At 52.0% G+C, this 15,717-nt stretch overlaps 2 protein-coding genes across 7 annotated transcripts in view; one reads left to right on the top strand and one right to left on the bottom strand.

The window, feature by feature from the left end:
- Window positions 1–32: 32 nt before the first annotated feature.
- MICOS13 (mitochondrial contact site and cristae organizing system subunit 13) lies at window positions 33–2,040 on the top strand. 2 transcript variants are annotated; one of them, XM_027547385.1, is made up of 4 exons: window positions 33–513; window positions 1,165–1,342; window positions 1,506–1,557; window positions 1,817–2,040. In XM_027547385.1, exons 1-4 carry the CDS (start codon window positions 485–487, stop codon window positions 1,912–1,914), a joined length of 357 nt encoding a protein of 118 aa, XP_027403186.1. In that variant the 5' UTR covers window positions 33–484; the 3' UTR covers window positions 1,915–2,040. The 2 variants fall into 2 exon arrangements, with proteins under 2 accessions (XP_027403186.1, XP_027403185.1); XM_027547384.1 differs by lacking the exon at window positions 33–513 and adding an exon at window positions 649–829.
- A 2,906-nt stretch (window positions 2,041–4,946) lies between these two features.
- SAFB (scaffold attachment factor B) overlaps window positions 4,947–15,717 on the bottom strand; it is a 61,067-nt gene continuing 50,296 nt past the window's right edge. For 2 of the 5 annotated variants that reach the window (XM_027547363.1, XM_027547365.1), the window contains 14 exons: window positions 15,667–15,716; window positions 14,794–14,888; window positions 12,998–13,147; window positions 12,836–12,918; window positions 12,391–12,530; window positions 12,146–12,234; window positions 10,447–10,553; window positions 9,154–9,441; window positions 8,258–8,395; window positions 7,740–7,782; window positions 6,218–6,336; window positions 5,829–5,935; window positions 5,417–5,468; window positions 4,947–5,236 (listed from right to left, as the gene is read on the bottom strand). In XM_027547363.1, coding sequence (XP_027403164.1) covers window positions 5,134–5,236; window positions 5,417–5,468; window positions 5,829–5,935; window positions 6,218–6,336; window positions 7,740–7,782; window positions 8,258–8,395; window positions 9,154–9,441; window positions 10,447–10,553; window positions 12,146–12,234; window positions 12,391–12,530; window positions 12,836–12,918; window positions 12,998–13,147; window positions 14,794–14,888; window positions 15,667–15,716 — 1,564 coding nt within the window. In that variant the 3' untranslated portion in view covers window positions 4,947–5,133. The remainder of the gene's footprint in view (window positions 5,237–5,416; window positions 5,469–5,828; window positions 5,936–6,217; window positions 6,337–7,739; window positions 7,783–8,257; window positions 8,396–9,153; window positions 9,442–10,446; window positions 10,554–12,145; window positions 12,235–12,390; window positions 12,531–12,835; window positions 12,919–12,997; window positions 13,148–14,793; window positions 14,889–15,666; window position 15,717) is intronic. The other 3 variants (XM_027547364.1, XM_027547367.1, XM_027547366.1) reach the window with 2 other exon arrangements.

Raw genomic sequence — 15,717 nt, 5'->3', positions numbered from 1 at the left:
CCGGATCACGTGACCAAAGCCCCGCCTATCAGACAATTCCGCCCTCGTGTTGCCGTGACAACCGGGCGGCAGACACTCTCTTCCTAGGCCTGAACCCTTAGTCCCTCGCGCGGGTGGATCTCCTGGGTTGTGGCTCTCTCTCAGGCCTCACTCAAGACACCTGACTTCTATTTCCCTCACGTCACCAGGGCCGTGCTGCGCCCGACTGCATTTCCCAGGAGGCTTGGCAGCTAGACGCGCCTCACGGGAAGTGCCGACTACTTTTCCCAGACAGCCTTGCGGTGGCCGGCCCTTGCGGACTAATCTTCGCGGAGACGTTTTTTGCAGTCGGACCGCAGCCCATCTTTGGTTTCTCGGAGCCGAGACTCCGACTCCCAGAAACCTTTGCGGCTGACAAGAGACTACGCGTCCCAAAGGCCCCTGCGGTGCCGCAACCGGAAGCGGCGGGCGAACCGAGTGTCCTTGCGCGCGGAGCCGAGCGATCATGGTACCCCGAGTTTGGTCGCTGATGAGGTTCGTGGGGTCACCGGGCGGGCCTCAAGCCCCCGAAGATGTTCCCTTCTGCGGGCACCCGACATCTGGTTTGCTCCCGATCGCCTCTTTGCTGCCCGTTGTGTCAGGTCTCCCATGTCTGTTCAGACAGGGTGGAGCTTCTCCACTTCCTGCTTCCTAGCGAGTCCTTGCCTTCGCACTCTGTATGCTAGAGTCCTCGGAGTCTCAGTTGCCGGCTCTATAATATGGGAGTGCCGCACGCATTTGTTGAGAGGTTAAATGGACACTTAGAAACCTCCCGCGGGTTCCTCTCGGAGCATTCCACGGGAACTGGAAGGTAGAAGGTGGTCAGACGTCTTAAGCCTTAACTTTTCCCTGGCCTCTGCAGGATCTCAAGTGACCCCGTCCCTCTCCATGCTTCAGTGTACCAGTTAAATGGCGCTGAATATTCCTGCACGCTCTAAATTAAGTGCTGTGTGTCAGTCCCGCCTCTGGGCTCCCAAGATGCCCCGCGCTTCCCCCATTAGCTGTCTGGCTTCAGGTGTGTCCCTCTTTGGACTGTGGGCACCCTTCCCCTAGTAGTCTAATCCCACCCTCACCTTTGCGGGCCTAGACCTGGGAGGTGGCCAGCAGTGTTTGTTGAGCTACTGTGGTTCCTTTCTCTGCCTGCAGGTTCCTCATCAAGGGCAGTGTGGCTGGGGGTGCTGTCTACCTCGTGTACGACCAAGAGCTGCTGGGGTCCAGTGACAAGAGTCAGGCGGTCCTTCAGAAAGCCGAGGAGGTGGTCCCCAATGCCGTGTACCAGTTCAGCCAGTATGTGTGTGAGCAGACAGGCCTGAAGTTACCACAGGTACCCTGAGCTGGTATTGAGGCTGTGCCTGGGAGGGATGTAATCTCGGGTCCTTCAGCCCTGCTTGACATCCTCGGCACTGGATGCTGCTCTCCTGGCCTGTGAGGGAGGCTGGGCCTGCCAGGTCTTCTTTCACCAGCCCCTTCTCCCCTTCTCTCCCCAGCTCCCAGCCCCTCCAAAGTTTAACTTTCACATCCGCGACTCTTGGAATTCAGGTAGGCCCTGGTCCATCTGCAGGCAGGGGAGGGGCCCCAGATACCTCCCATATCCCTTCCTGGCCATTCCTTTTCATCACTAGCTTTCCTGCTCTTTGTACAACCCCCCTCCCCAAGAGCTAAAAGAGACAAGGGGGTGGAGATTCCAGGGAGTGGGGAGCAAGTGTGACCTCCATCTGTTTCCCTGTGTGGAACTGACAGCTGGTAGTGGTACCTCTAAAAGTCTCTGCTCAAAGTGCCTGGCCCTTCCTCCTCACAGGCATCATCACCATGATGTCAGCCCTGTCCGTGGCCCCCTCCAAGGCCTGGGAGTACTCCAAGCAGGGCTGGGAATACCTGAAGGAGCAAACCAAGTAGCCTGTCAGAGAAGCTGTCTGCCCCAGGTGGGAACAGGAACAGGGGCGCCACGAACACCAGACTGGGACCCAACTGGTCAGCTCCTGGCCTTGCTGGCCCAATAAAGGACTTGGAAGTGTTTCTCAATCCATGTGCTGGACCCCTGGGAAATGGGCTTCTGGCTCCTGGGGGCCTGACCTTGATCGAAGGCCAAGGTCCACTCCTTTGTATCTGGACCCTGCCCACCAGTGGACCCTCGACCTGGTATGGGGAGTGGGAACAGACAATAGCCCTTGGGCTCAGGGTTCAGAACATGCTGAGGGCCCATCTGGGTCTGGGGTCTCCTTGGTTTCTGGAGGGCTGAGCACAGGGTGGGGCAGTCTGGGGGCAAGGGCTGATCCACACGGCCGGCAGTCTCCACAGCTACTGGTTCTCCTCCCTGCTCAGCTCCCTGATCTGCATGTCTAGTCAAGTCCCTGCCCTTCACCCTGTGTCCACTCCCATTCCCCCCTTTCCCCACAATCTGAGGATTGCTGGAGAGCACATTCTGCGCCCCTGGGAAGCCGCCTCTGACATCCCATGCCTACTCTGGGTCAGCTGCCTGGTGACCCACATGTCTCCCCATCCAGCCGGAGTTCTGGGGAGGGTGAACCCTTGAGATGCTCCCTGTGAGGTCCCCAGCACCCAGCCACAGAAGGCATCCCACCATGATGGCAGCAGAAGACCTCTGCCCCTGACAGGGTAGGAGGTGGATGTGGGTGGGAGCCAGCTGCCGGCCTGTGAAGCTACCCTGGCAGCAGGGAGCAGGCCTGGGTAACGACTGGTGCCCTGAGCTGGCACAGGATTGTCTGTCCCCAAGAGTTCTTGGGTTCATGTCACTCTAGGGGACGGAGCTCACTCAGGACTGTAAGCCAGGATGGCAGAGCAGTGTTACAGATGCGGGAGGCAGAGCTCAGAGGCCAGGGTGTCTCCTAGGCTTACCTGAGCGGAGGAAACTGCACGTCTGTCCGTGCACTCAGCCAGTAATGGGTGGGGAGGACTTGTGTACTTGGGAAAGGGATGACCTGTGCCACCTGGTCATTATCTGACAACCTGGAGACTGGTGCTGCTCTTAACCTCTCTGTGCCGTCGTTGTCAGACCCAGATTCCTCTCCTTCGACTTGTATTTGTTGCCAGTGACCAGCTCCCTGCTGGCCCCAACTGTGGGGCCACTCCCTCCATCTGCTCCCCATAGACCATGTCTGATGACATTATGGACCTTGCTCACACACCTGTGGCTCCCCCACCCCTTAAGACTCCTCAGAGGGGCCCCACCTCCCCTCTGTCCTTCTGGGACACACCGGAAGCCCTCAGTTCCCAGAACACAGCTGCCTTTCCCCTGTTGTGCGGCCCCTCACTAGGCCTTCTCCCCTGGCTTAGACGCCTTCTCCAGGAAGCCTCCCCTGCCCCCTTCTTCCAGTGCTCCTCAGTGCCCTGTCACAGTGTCCATCACCTCGGGGCACATTTCCTCAACTCGGCATCACCGACATCCAGGAAGGATGAGTCTGTGTTGGGGTCACCCTAGGCATGGTGTCCAGCAGTGTCCCTGCCTCCAACCCCCAAAATACCAGTGGCGCCTTACCCACCAATGTCTTCTGGTGTTGCCAGCTGTCTTCAGGGGACACAACTGCCCTATGTGGCTGGAAGTCCAGCGTGGGTCTTAGCAGGCTGGAAGCCAAGTATATAATCCTTCCTTTGGCAGACTGTGGGGCGTGGGGTCTGTTTTCTGTCTTTACCAACTTCTAGAGGCCATTGCCCCTTACCCACCCTCACAGCCAGCAGGGTTGTCTTCCTCTGTCATGTCTCCAGCTTGTCCCTCTGCCTCCATTTCCCTTGTAAGGACACTTCCAATAAGAGGACCCACCTGGGTGACTCCAGGTGCTCTCGTGTGAAGCTTAACTGAGTCCTGTCTGCCAGGTCCCTCTTGCCCAGTCAATATGGAAGAATTATGACAGGGATGTGCCTGGCCTGGTGGAGGTGTATTCAGCCAACAGGTGAAAAGGCCTGTCCCGTGTCTGTCTTCCCTTGACTGTGGGCCTGGGGGGATGGGCCTAGTCAGCTTTGGTTGTTGGTACATCTCAGCCTCCAGAGAGGGCCAGGCCAGACTCTACCTGAGTGTGAGAGATAGAACCAAGAAGCAGGGCTCTGACCACTATTCCCCTAGGAAAGTGGAGTGGGGTGGCCCCAGCCCCATCCACACAGACCCAGGGCCCCTGGAGACAAGGCACATAGTTGACCTAGGGAGGTGGCACTGCCCCATTACACACTGCGTTCTGCAGTAAACCTGGCCACCCCTGGAGTCCAGGCAGCCCCTGATCCCTGAACATACCTGTACCTTGCGTGGAGTGAGACCCCCTCCCCACTCCTCCATCCTGACAACTCCCCTTCCACTTGGGCCCTGCCCAGCCCGCCCAGGCCTACTTTTATCACCTGGTGTCCAAGAACCCTTCTGCTCCTGTCACAGAACATATGGTCATCTGTCGTTCACAGTAGGACACAATCTCACTAGAGGAGTCAGATTTCAGAGACAAAAAGTAGGTGGTGGGAGCCAGGGTGCTGGGGAGTAAGTGCTTGATGGGGACAGAGTTGTAGTTTGGGAAGAGGAAGTTCTAGAGATAGACAGTGGGAACAGATGTATGACACAGAGAATATACACAATGCCACTGAATTATATCCTTAAGTAGTTAAAATAGTAAATTTCATGTGTATTTTTACCACACAAAACCCACATGGGGCAAGCATCTCATATATGGAGGCAGAATGTGGGCAATGGGATAAACACTAGGCCCCCAAGGAGAGACAGATGGCTGAGATGCACAGCCCAGACAGTCCTCTGAACTCTGGGCCTGGGCTCATGTTGGGTGTGCTGCTGGCAAAGTGCTTCTGGAAAATCCAACAGTCCCTGAAAGCTGCCCCCTTCCAGCCACTTTCCCTGAAAGAAGAGCTGTGGCTTAACATCGATGAGTGCAATTTCATTTTACTTGAGGTAAAAGAAAAACACACAATGCTTTAAATAAAGGGTACTGGAACAGAAACACATTTATTACAAAAAACCAAAAAAAAAAAAACAAACAATTTCACATTGTATTGAGCTACAATATGGCAGGAGATTAAAAAAAAATTATTGTACACAGTTTAAGGGAACTCTTAACAGAACATATTCTTGTTGCCACGTGACGTGTAACACAGGAGCCCAAGCACTTAATAGCGGCGAGTGAAGTGGGCGTCGGTGGGTCTGCTCCCAAAGCCACCTCGCGGGATCACGTGGCCCCGAGAGGCCCCCCCAGGGGCAAAGCTGCCGCGCCTGGAACAAAGGCAGATTGTGTTTGTTTCCCCTCAGTGGGCTCTGCCCTGTGCCCAGTCTCTTTGGGGCTTTCTTCCCTCCAGGGTGGCACCACCAAGGGTCAAAGGTATACCCTTTGAGCAGCAGTGACACCCGCCAGAGCCTACAGGCAAAAACGAGACCAATGATGACAATCCTTACCCGGACATGCCTCCCCGGTTCATCATGTGACCAGACATACTCCTCTCACCACCTACAAAACAAGAAACACTCTTCACACAGTGCCCTGGGGCACAGGACAGAGAGATCAGAGGACACAGGGCTCAGACTCAGGGCTCCAGTCCCTGTCTTAAGACCCAGGTTCCTGGTGCATAAGTGAGCACATGGGTCACACATACCCACGGTCCTCGCTAAGTCGAGGCAGAGAGAGAGGCGCTACGGCACCCACAGCACCCCTCCCACCCACTCAGGAGCCCCCAGGCCCGCCCACCCACCCACCCAGTGCAGAAAGAGGTGGGAAAAACAGTGCTGCTCCCACCCTCAGGAGCAGGGGTGCCTCTAGCTGCCTGGTGCTTCTGCACAGACGCTGCAACTGCTGAGAACCGGCCCTCACCTTGCCACCTCCTGTGGTCCCTGTCCATCAGGCCTCCGTCAGCAGCGCCCTGCCACGCACGGTCCTCCTCTATTCTGCGGCCGTGGTCCCCCCACTCTCGTCTGCCCCTTGGAGAAAGACACCTCTGATTTGGATTGCCCCCACCTTGGCCTTCCAGGTCAGCAACAACACTAAGTTTGGCATTTTGTGATCCCAGCCCTCTGAGCAATGGAGGGCTGCAGGGAATGGAACTGGCACTTGGTCCAAGGCTCTCCAGAGACTGGAAACAGCCTGGGCTGCAGAGCCTACACTCAGCTTATCTCCAAGACCAGGAGTCCTCAGCTGGACACATCAATTAGGCCAGCTGAATGTGAGGCCCTGGTGGGGACCATGGGACATGGGTCACAAACCTGGGTGGAGGAGGGAGCCCCCGGCCTTCACTCATCCTCTTGTCGGAGCCGTAGCCGCCCCAGCCATCACGGGAGTCGCGACCATGCCGCTCTGGTCCTCCGTGGCGTTCAGGGTAATGCTGGATGTGAATGGGCCAAGAGGAAAGATTTTAGTACAACCCTGGATCCCACGGCCTCTGGGCAACAAGTTAATAATAACAAGGACGGTAACTCAGACAGAAGCCCCTGTGGGTCTGAGACAGTGCGAACAGGCACTGTATACACCTTCTGGGGTCTAGAGGCCTTCAGCTGGCATGACACAGCTGCACCCTGGAAATCTGCTCACATCCTGGGCAGAAGTGCTCGTGGAGCCCAAGACTGAATTAGATGCTCCCTAACCAGCAGGCAGAGATTCAGGCACCCATGGACCAAAGGGTGGAGGGGTCAAGTGGCTGACCCACAGCAGGAAATGATCACGATGTGCCAGGTGCCTGCATGCAGAACATAATCATGGAGTCACCAGGGATAAACAGCCTTTTGATTTCAGGAGGGCACTGTCTAATCAGATGACAGAAGCCATCCATGTTCAAGAGCAGCATGGCAGGACTGGATAGACACACGCAAGTCATCTTATTTAACACCCCCTGCTCCCTTACACAGCTGGAGAAACAGGTTCAGGAGGAGTGGGAGCACCAGGACGTGACCCTGCTCTGGATCCCAGAGAGGGACATGTAACTACCATGCTGCTGCTCAACGTGTCCATCACAGGAAACCCAGGACACCAGGGGCACATTCAGCTGTGTGTGAGATGTACCTCTGGGAGGAGAGAAACAGGAATCGGGAGAGGGTCATGAACTGCTCCTGAGGCGGCAGGAAAGGCCTCAGGAGCTTGGCCACTCCCAGCCACATTCTCAGGCTCGGAGGGAGGTGGACAGTAAAGCAAGATGCTGTGGTCAGACAGCACCAACCCCCAGGGTGGCGACTCTGTCTGCCTAGTAACGCCTTGACCATACCTTCCCTCATCTTTTCCATTCTCCAAGGAACCCACTAAAAAGTCAAGGCTCTTTGGAGAAAGTTTCTCAAGCTAAATATAAGAGGAAAAAAAAAAAAAGGAAAAAACCGCACTTGTTTTCTAATGCGTTAACGCTGCTAAAGAAAAAATGAGTGGGCAACCACTGACACTCCAGGTGCACCTGGAGCCCACATGAGGCGTCACATCTGGCTAGCACCGTGGGTCACACCAATGTTCCAACAGACCCTGGCAGGCTCACGCAAAGCTCTCCAGCACTTTAGTACCCATGTAGTCACAAAGATGTATAGAACCTCAGGGTCAAGGCTATACGAGGCTTCAGAATACCTGCTTGAATTCTGGGCCAGCACAAAGTACAAGCTATTCCTTCACGCTGTTGTTCCACAGGCTGCAGATGCCACACTCCCTTACTCCTCATCACTCTAACTTGGGTGGAGGAGGAAGCAGGCATGTCAAAAAAGGGAGAATCAACTGTACAGGGAAAATAGGCTAAAATCACAGCTTCTGCCTTACCTGTCCTTCTCTTTCTCCCATGATTGACCTTGAACCTTCTCTCCTGAAAAAGGCAATTCAAATGAAATCATGAGGCGGAATATAGGTTGGACAGATCCCCAAATGGAAAACATTTCCCAAGTTGAACTCAGGTAATTCACACACACACACACACACACACACACACACACACACACACACACACTGCTGGTTCAACTGGGCTTGAGACTTAGAAGTGCCACTTGAGCTCTTCATTATGAATGGACCAAAAAAACAAAAACAGGACAGGGAATGTCCCTGTGGTCCAGTGGTTAAGACTTGGGCTTTCAATCAAGAGGATGGGGGTTCCATCTTTGGTTGAGGAGCTAAGATCCCACATGCCATGGAGCAATAAAACCAAAACATAAAACAGATACACCATTTTAACAAATTCAAGACTTTAAAAATGGTCCACACACAGAACAGAATGAACCAGGGCAAAAAACAAACAACAAAACCCCATGAATTAAGTGGCCAGGTGGCCAGGGTGAGTGGCTGACCTGTCAACGGAGTGGTCAGGGTAGCGGCCCCGGTCCCTGTGGTCAAAGTCGTGGAAGCGGTCCTGACGATTGAAGTCAGAGTGGTAGCGCTCATCCAGGGCTGCCCGCTTAGCTTCCGGCCAGTAAACATCATCTCGCCTGGGGTAGGGGGGCGGGAAGCAAGAAAGGTGGGCATACATTTCTCCTCCTTAATGGATGACCTCTGTGGAAGCTGGTAAACTAAACCCTCAACAGTCCAACTGCCCCATCACTTCCAAGAATGAGAACTAACTTTATCCATCGAGTCTATTCTCTGCTACTAGAGGGGACAGTGCCTGGAGGGGTGATGTGGAATGTGACTGAAAAGCTCCATTCTCTTATCCAACATACCTGAATCCCCCAAAGAGAAAGCTCAGGTCTCCTTACAGGAGGGGATCAGTGAAGTGGATGTCAGATCCCTTCTGGGAACCGCTCATGGTCACAAGGGTTGGCAAGTCTATTAGGACAGTTAGTGCACTAATTGTCCTGCCCCGTGCAGATTTGACTCAGGAGACACTCAGTGCAGAGGACTATTAGGAGCACTTGCAGTGTAGCGGTTCAAAACCATTTATATCACTGCAATGATTTCAAAGCCTGGAAAGTGTGTGTGTGTGTCTATCTGTGCTGGTACTCAAACCTAATGATTTAATAAGAACCACTTTCACCCACTGTTTCTCAAACAATCTCAAACCACCTCAGGTTTCCATATAAAGTACAGAATATCAAGTTAAACTATAGCAAATACTCATATGCTTTTTTTTTTCCTTGTGCTTCTTTTTAAACAAAAATCACTCATTAACAGGGTTCTGGGGAACATGGCAGAGTTCTAAACGCCACGGGCCACCTTAGGGGTGGCAGTGTGCTGTGGCATGGCTTACCGCCCATAGTCATAGGGCCTGCGGACGGCGGGCCGCCGCTCCTGCTCATAACGCAGCTCCTGCTGGCGCCGCAGCTCCTCACGCTCGTGGTGGATGCGCTCCTGCTCACGACGGCGCTCATGCTCCACCCGCCGGCGCTCCCGCTCCAGCCGCTCCCGCTCCATGCGCTCCCTCTCTAGGCGGTGTCTGTGGAAGGCCAGCCTCTCGCGGGCAATGAGCAGCTTCTTACGTTCCTGCCGCTCCAGCTCTGCCTGCATGGACTGCTCACGCTCGCTATGCTCACGCAACCTGCAAGCAAAGAGTAGAGGCTGCAGGGATCCCTGAGCTGCAGCAGTGCCCCCTGGTGGGATTGGGGGTGCCCTTGAACTGCAGATAAACTTAGTAACAAGCAAGTGCCAGAGGATGGTGGAGTCAGAAGGTTGTACAGGACCCACCCTCCCTCCCGGCACTAGGCTGAGACACTGACAGCCCAACTTTTGCAGAGATACTGATGATGCCCACCATCTACTTCCCTCCAATCTCCTGTCCATTCTCTGCTCTGTTTACTGACAGGGAATAGTACCAGCAGAAATGCCTTATCTAGTCTTGTTTTCTGTTTGTGTCAAGGACAAATATTTCTGTGATTTCCTTGCTTCAGGGACCATGTCTTGGACCCTGCGCATCCCCATCCAAAATAGAATAACACCAGGCTTTTGGGAAGGAGCCCATGAAGTGGAAAGGCCGGGATCACCTCTTCCAGTGCATTCATCTGCATGGTCCTGATCCTTGGTAAGACTCAATGATGTTTTATGACCCTGCTGAGCCACTTCTGTCAACCTGGCTATCAGGCTAATTTTTGTTTATTTATGTCAAATCACCTTTATTCCTATCTGTCACATATCTTTGGTCTTTCAGTGCTCAGAAGGGAAATTTTAATTTAGTCAACTCCTTTATAAATTTTTAGTCATTTCAAAAGGTCAACTCAAATAGATCTACTTTTGCATCACACAGATGAATTTAACTTTTATGTTTCTGTGCAGCCAGCAGTTTATGTTGACGTGGGCGTCAGTAATGTGAGCCAGAGACCCAAATGATGCTCCGAAGGCACAGACCAGTGACCTGAAGCCACTGAGGAGAGAGCCTGTCCTTCTCTCAATACTGGAAAATGTCATGATAAATATTTTTATCATGTTAAAGTAAACATGCATGAGGGTCGGTTTCATTCATCTATTTGCCAGTTACTTCACCAAAACTGTACTTCTGGCTGATATGTGTGTCGCCCAAATCAGTCAACATCCCTGGATCCCAACTCACCTGCGAGACTCCGAGTCTCTCGACTTCCTCGACTCTTTGACTTCATCAAAGGAAACAACAGACCGCTTCTCTCTGCTGGCCGATTTGCGATCCTGGCTCTTAGATACCTGGTTCACCAAGAAGCATTGACAAGTTAAAGCAGGAAGAATCAACTGTGTCCAGGTCTAAGCATCCAAGATCAGAAATGAAGCTGAACAGCAAATGAAATAATCAAGTAACACTGTATTCTCTCTGGAGAAATCTGATCTTGGCTCACCAAAATCCAGTCATAGACTCACTACCAAGCTAAACTGGAATCCATTGCCTAATTTCAGTAGTCAACATTGAAAAGAGGATTTTCTCAGAAACTTCATTTAAGATAAAAAAAAAAACACAAACTTTTTTTCATTTTGTCAAGTGCATCCAAAACACATTCTTTAATATTAAACACCCAGTGGTGCCTAATCAAGGCCACTTCTGCCATGTCTGAGGATTCCTTATTTGCGCCGAGGGCATTAATTTTTGATATCTATTCATCTTAGCCCTTGAATCCACACTTCGATTTTTCCATTTGACATCTTTTGTTAGAAAGAAGGGAGAAATGATCTGATACACTAAAATATTTGAACACAGTGCAGATATGAAATGCCATACACAGAACTCGCAGCTTGTAATTGGTCCACAACATTCATGAGCTTAAATTAAATGGCTGGTCATCTGGCCAGCACAGGTTAACATGGCAGGCCTGAGGCTAGTGGTGGGAACTTTGGAATTCAGAGTACCCTCGCCAACAGTTAACTGGCAAAGATGGATCACTGTGCCCTGACCATGCAAACGATGGTTTATGCTGAACAACTGCTTTCCTTCTGGGAGTCAGGAGAAGGTACGTATGTGACCAGCCTCAGTAAAAAGCCTGGGAACTGAGGCTGTAACGGGGCTCCCTGGGCAGAAGCATGACCCTTGTGCTGCTGCACTGTCCCTGCTTGGGGAGCCATCTTGGGAAGGAGACCACAGGGAGCCATCAGAGTGCCCTCCAGACTCTGGGGCTTTCCCCACCTGCCTGGCTGTGTGACCTCCCTGCATCATCGCAGCCAACCTTAGGCGTAACTACAACTATGTGCTGAGCCCAGTGGACCCTGAGTGGCTCTGGAAATGTGGGTAGTCTGGGGGACCTGGGCCCACATCCATCCTAGTTGTAAGGCTGTCAAGAGTTGAATTATGAACATCCAGAGCTGCCCGTGACCCTAAAACAGCAGGCAGAGTGAAATGGTAAGAACCTGAGATGGGGACTCTGTGGATTCTGTGGCTCTATGCAGCAGCGTCTACATGGAGACAATGCACGGAATGAGTAAGATGGAGATTGGGCGCAGAGGCAGCCGGAGGGCCGGCTCTGCAAGTGTGGGTTACGAATGCACGATGGAGAGCTGCTGAAACCTGAGACCGGCAATGATCGTGGACTGCTGTGCCCAGATGCAGGCAAATAAAGCCAATCACATCCATAAAATGAATTTCAAAATAGTTTTTTTTTTTCTTAAAGGGCAGTAATTCTTACCAAAACTATAAAGGAAAGCCTTTAAACCTTCTCAATTTTAAAGTTCAAAAAAACCCTCCATTTTCAGAAGACTGACAAGCTTTTCTCAAATTACACTCAAGAATCCCCTAAAACACACAGAGAACTGTCAAAGGAAATAAATAACCCAGGCAGGAAAAGAATACTCACTCGCTCTTTGGATCCCAAGGTTTTGACACTGATAACAGGCACACCTTTAGATTTATCCATCACCACTGTCCGCTCAGTTCCTCGGCTTCCTATAGGAAGAAAGGAGTCAGGTAAGACGGGACACCTCGTATTGAGAGAAAAGTACTCAACTTCAAGGGAAACAAATGTAGTTTGTGTTGCCCATTAACCACACCAGCCAGGAACAGAAGCCAGGGTGCAGTCTCTCACACCCACTGGTCAGCTACCTGACTTTGTGGCTCGAGAGCGCTCTGAAGAGCCAGGTTTCTGATCATCCTGGTCTTCACTCTTCTCTCCACTCCCGTCTTCACCCTTTTTAGCGTCATCTTTTCTGTCAGCTTTCTCTTCCCTCTTGAGGTTGGCAGATCTGTAAATGGCATGCAGATACAGATATGTGTGAGATGAAACACTGAGGGAACAACCCAGCCAAGACTCCTGCAATGAGCACCGAGTGAGGATGGGGCTGCCTTGGAGGCAACCACAGGACGGAGAACATGCAGCCTAGGAGAGGAACTCGAGACACCTCTGAGGACTGGCGGGAAAATCCTCCAACAAGTGCACAGAAGGCAAGGGGGTAAAAGCCTCACAGCCTTTCCCACCCATGGAAAAGTGAGGAACAAGACATCAAGAGAAAGGTCATCTTGGCCATAATCCCCTCGAGAAGACTCATACCTGTCAGTATTGCTGGATTTTTCTTTTTTCCCCTCCCCTTCTCTTCTCTCAGAGCTTTTCTTCCCAGCAGGTTCATTTTTCGCCTAAAAAAAAGAGAATCAGGTAGAAGTATTACCTTATTTCCTAACGTGGCTAGATCCCAGGAGGAAAATGGCCCCTTACTTTTTCCACTGAGATCATCTTCCCATGGAGCTCTGTTTTGTGCAGGTGGTTGATGCATTTTGTGGCCTCTTCTGCCGTGGACATGGTAACGAAGCCGTAACAGCGTGCTCCGGGACTCCGGGCATTGGTCACAACTTTGGCGCCCACCACCTTGAAGGAAAACACATATGTACATCTCAGACACGAAGCCCCCACATAGACCCCTACATTGTGGTTCATGCCAACTTTCAAGAGATGCCAAGAACAGGTGGACAACAAGTGGCAGGTAAAGGATGTGGAGGGCAATCCACATCCAATCTGGCTGCTCCTACTCCATCATGGCTGTTTCTCTAGGGGACCAGGATGACAGTGAGGTGGAGAGAGGAGAGTGAAGCTGAAGGCAGCGTCCTGCCAGAATTCCATTAATACTATGCAAACCTTGAAGGGAAATGTTTCTAAATATGCAGCCAGCCAGTAAGAAGACATACCTATAGAAGGAGAGGGACATAGGACGGGTTTACAAAGAGCACTCTGGAACGCAGAGCCCACCCTATTACTCACAAAACAAAATTCACGGGTATGTTTCAGGTGCTACAGATACATCCTCACGTGCTAGATGGTAGTTAATTGACCCAACAGCAGCAGCAAACTAAGGCTGGGTACGCCCATTTACGAGAGAAGGCCCATGGCTCAGGAGAAGTCCCAGTGTGTCAGGGGCCATCACTGGTATTCATCTTTATTGTGCCACATGAAATCTGAGCCCCGAAGTACGGATTCCCAGGAGTCTGCCCCTATTCAATCCACATTAAGCCTGCAGTGTACCCAAGACACTGTAGGCTCCAGATGGACACTTCCCTGCAGAGCAGACATCTGCTCTGAGGGCCACTGGAGAATCAAGAGAAGGGTCCCACTCCGTAATGCAGATATCCAGGAAGTTTTGAGTTACTGTGAGGAACATGTCAAGCTTTGTTTTCCTTGTTAGTTCCTGAACATCAACAGCCAAGATCAAAGATGTTGGTTTTCTCCGTTATCATTTCTGAATCCTAACTGTGAATGAGGGCCTGTGCTAAATCTTACTTGGCAAAGCAGACTGACGACAAGGAGGTGTGGGCATGGCAGCTTATCTGGAGGTGAGTCCAGGAAGCACTGGAAGGGGCTGGGGGAGAAAGGAAGAAGAGGCAGCACTCAATGTGTATGTGTGGGGGCCCCACCTGGGCATCATGTCCACCTTTTCTGGGCGGAGGAGGGAGAGAGGGAGACAGGCAGGTGTGGCAGAGGTGGCTACAGTTACTCTGCCTATCGGGGAAAACAGGGAGCAGAGGCGGAGCTGCCACAGCTCTGAGAGCCCCAAGTGTAGAGACAAGACTCACAGGGGACTGGCAACATGCCCCAGGCACACCACTCTGTGCTGCACAGCTGAGGCCTACAGCTGCTCACAGGGGTCTAGTTGAAAGATCTTTTGTTCACAACACATATCTACCGCTTCTCTAAACACTATGACTCACAACAATGGGCTGCCCTGTCCTCCCCACCTAACAGCAATCCCCCAATAGGTTTAAGGCCAGATATGGACGCATTAAGTTATTAAATGATACGGTGGATTGGAGCCAAGGAAGCACAAGATATACAAAGTGGATGTGGGCTCTGGAAACTCCCGCTGGCCTCACATCTCTTTCAGTGAGGGTGGACCGGCCACAGGCCTTCAAACCTGTGAGTTCAAAGAACCACACGGTGTCAAAGTCCTCATTGCAGGAGACAATGATCTACACGTAGAGGCCATGTCACATGAGCTCACAAGCAGCTTTGTCGGCTCTTACCTTCCCGTACTTGCTGAAAAGATTCTTCAAATCTGTAGCTCTGGTGGTAGAAGAAAGTCCACTAACCCAGAAATTCCTTCCACAACTGCTACGACCTATTTTAAAAGAAAGTTCCGGTCAAAAACAAGATACAGACAAAATCCTGAGTCTTAAGTATCTTAGAATCATTCCCAACCAGACACTCTCCCTGCTTGCTCTAGAGGCCAGCAGTACAGAGAAGGCTGGGGCTGGAGGCCAGCCTGCTGTCCTGACATGAGTTCTAGGGCTGCACACAGGGTGGATAGAACCAGTGGCAATGTCCCTTAATGACTGGTCAGGGCCCACTGGGCCCATGGCTGGGGTAGCCATCAGCTACCAGATGGCACCACCCATCCCAGTGAGGTGACTTTGGAATGTAAGACAGGAGCTGTCACTGTGGAGCCTGAGATACATCCTCTCCCCAGCTTCTGGCCTTCTTTGAACACCGATTAAGGATGAGTCTGGGGCAGCCAGCAAAACTACTTCTCAATCAGCAAATTAATAAAGGGCTCTGGTGTCGATAAATCTGCCACACCAGGGACCCACCAAACCCCAGTATCTGAAAACTCAAAGCATTTTCTCCATCTGCATGTGTCACTGTGTCCAAGAAGTTCACAAATCAGAGAGAAAGTCAGGATGGAGGAGCTCAAAGGACTCTGGCAAAATCAAGTGTCCAAATCAAATCGAAGTGACAATTCCGCCCTGCAACCCAGAACCCGCACAGTGAGGAAGCAGGTGGCCAGAGTGGAGAAAGGCTTTGAGACAGGCTCACAGGCCTGTGAGGTGTAAATGGGTGTGTGACGGCTAGAGCCGACTAGAACCATCGCTCCCGGGGGTGCCACCCTGCTGACTTACCCTTCTCCTCTTTGGAAAGCTTTTTTGTATCCGAGTCATCTTCGATAGAAC

The sequence above is a fragment of the Bos indicus x Bos taurus genome, chromosome 7, assembly GCF_003369695.1.
Source record: "Bos indicus x Bos taurus breed Angus x Brahman F1 hybrid chromosome 7, Bos_hybrid_MaternalHap_v2.0, whole genome shotgun sequence".
NCBI lineage: Eukaryota > Metazoa > Chordata > Mammalia > Artiodactyla > Bovidae > Bos > Bos indicus x Bos taurus.
Note: the sequence above shows the minus strand (reverse complement) of the source record. Positions and strands in the feature narration are given on the sequence as shown.

Bases quoted from the DNA above. Each gene is read 5' to 3' on its own strand.
- MICOS13 (XM_027547384.1), top strand. From the start codon at position 738: ATGGGAGTGCCGCACGCATTTGTTGAGAGGTTAAATGGACACTTAGAA. The intron at 830-1,164 runs GTAGAAGGTGGT...CTCTGCCTGCAG, and splicing joins CATTCCACGGGAACTGGAAG to GTTCCTCATCAAGGGCAGTG. The intron at 1,343-1,505 runs GTACCCTGAGCT...TTCTCTCCCCAG, and splicing joins CAGGCCTGAAGTTACCACAG to CTCCCAGCCCCTCCAAAGTT.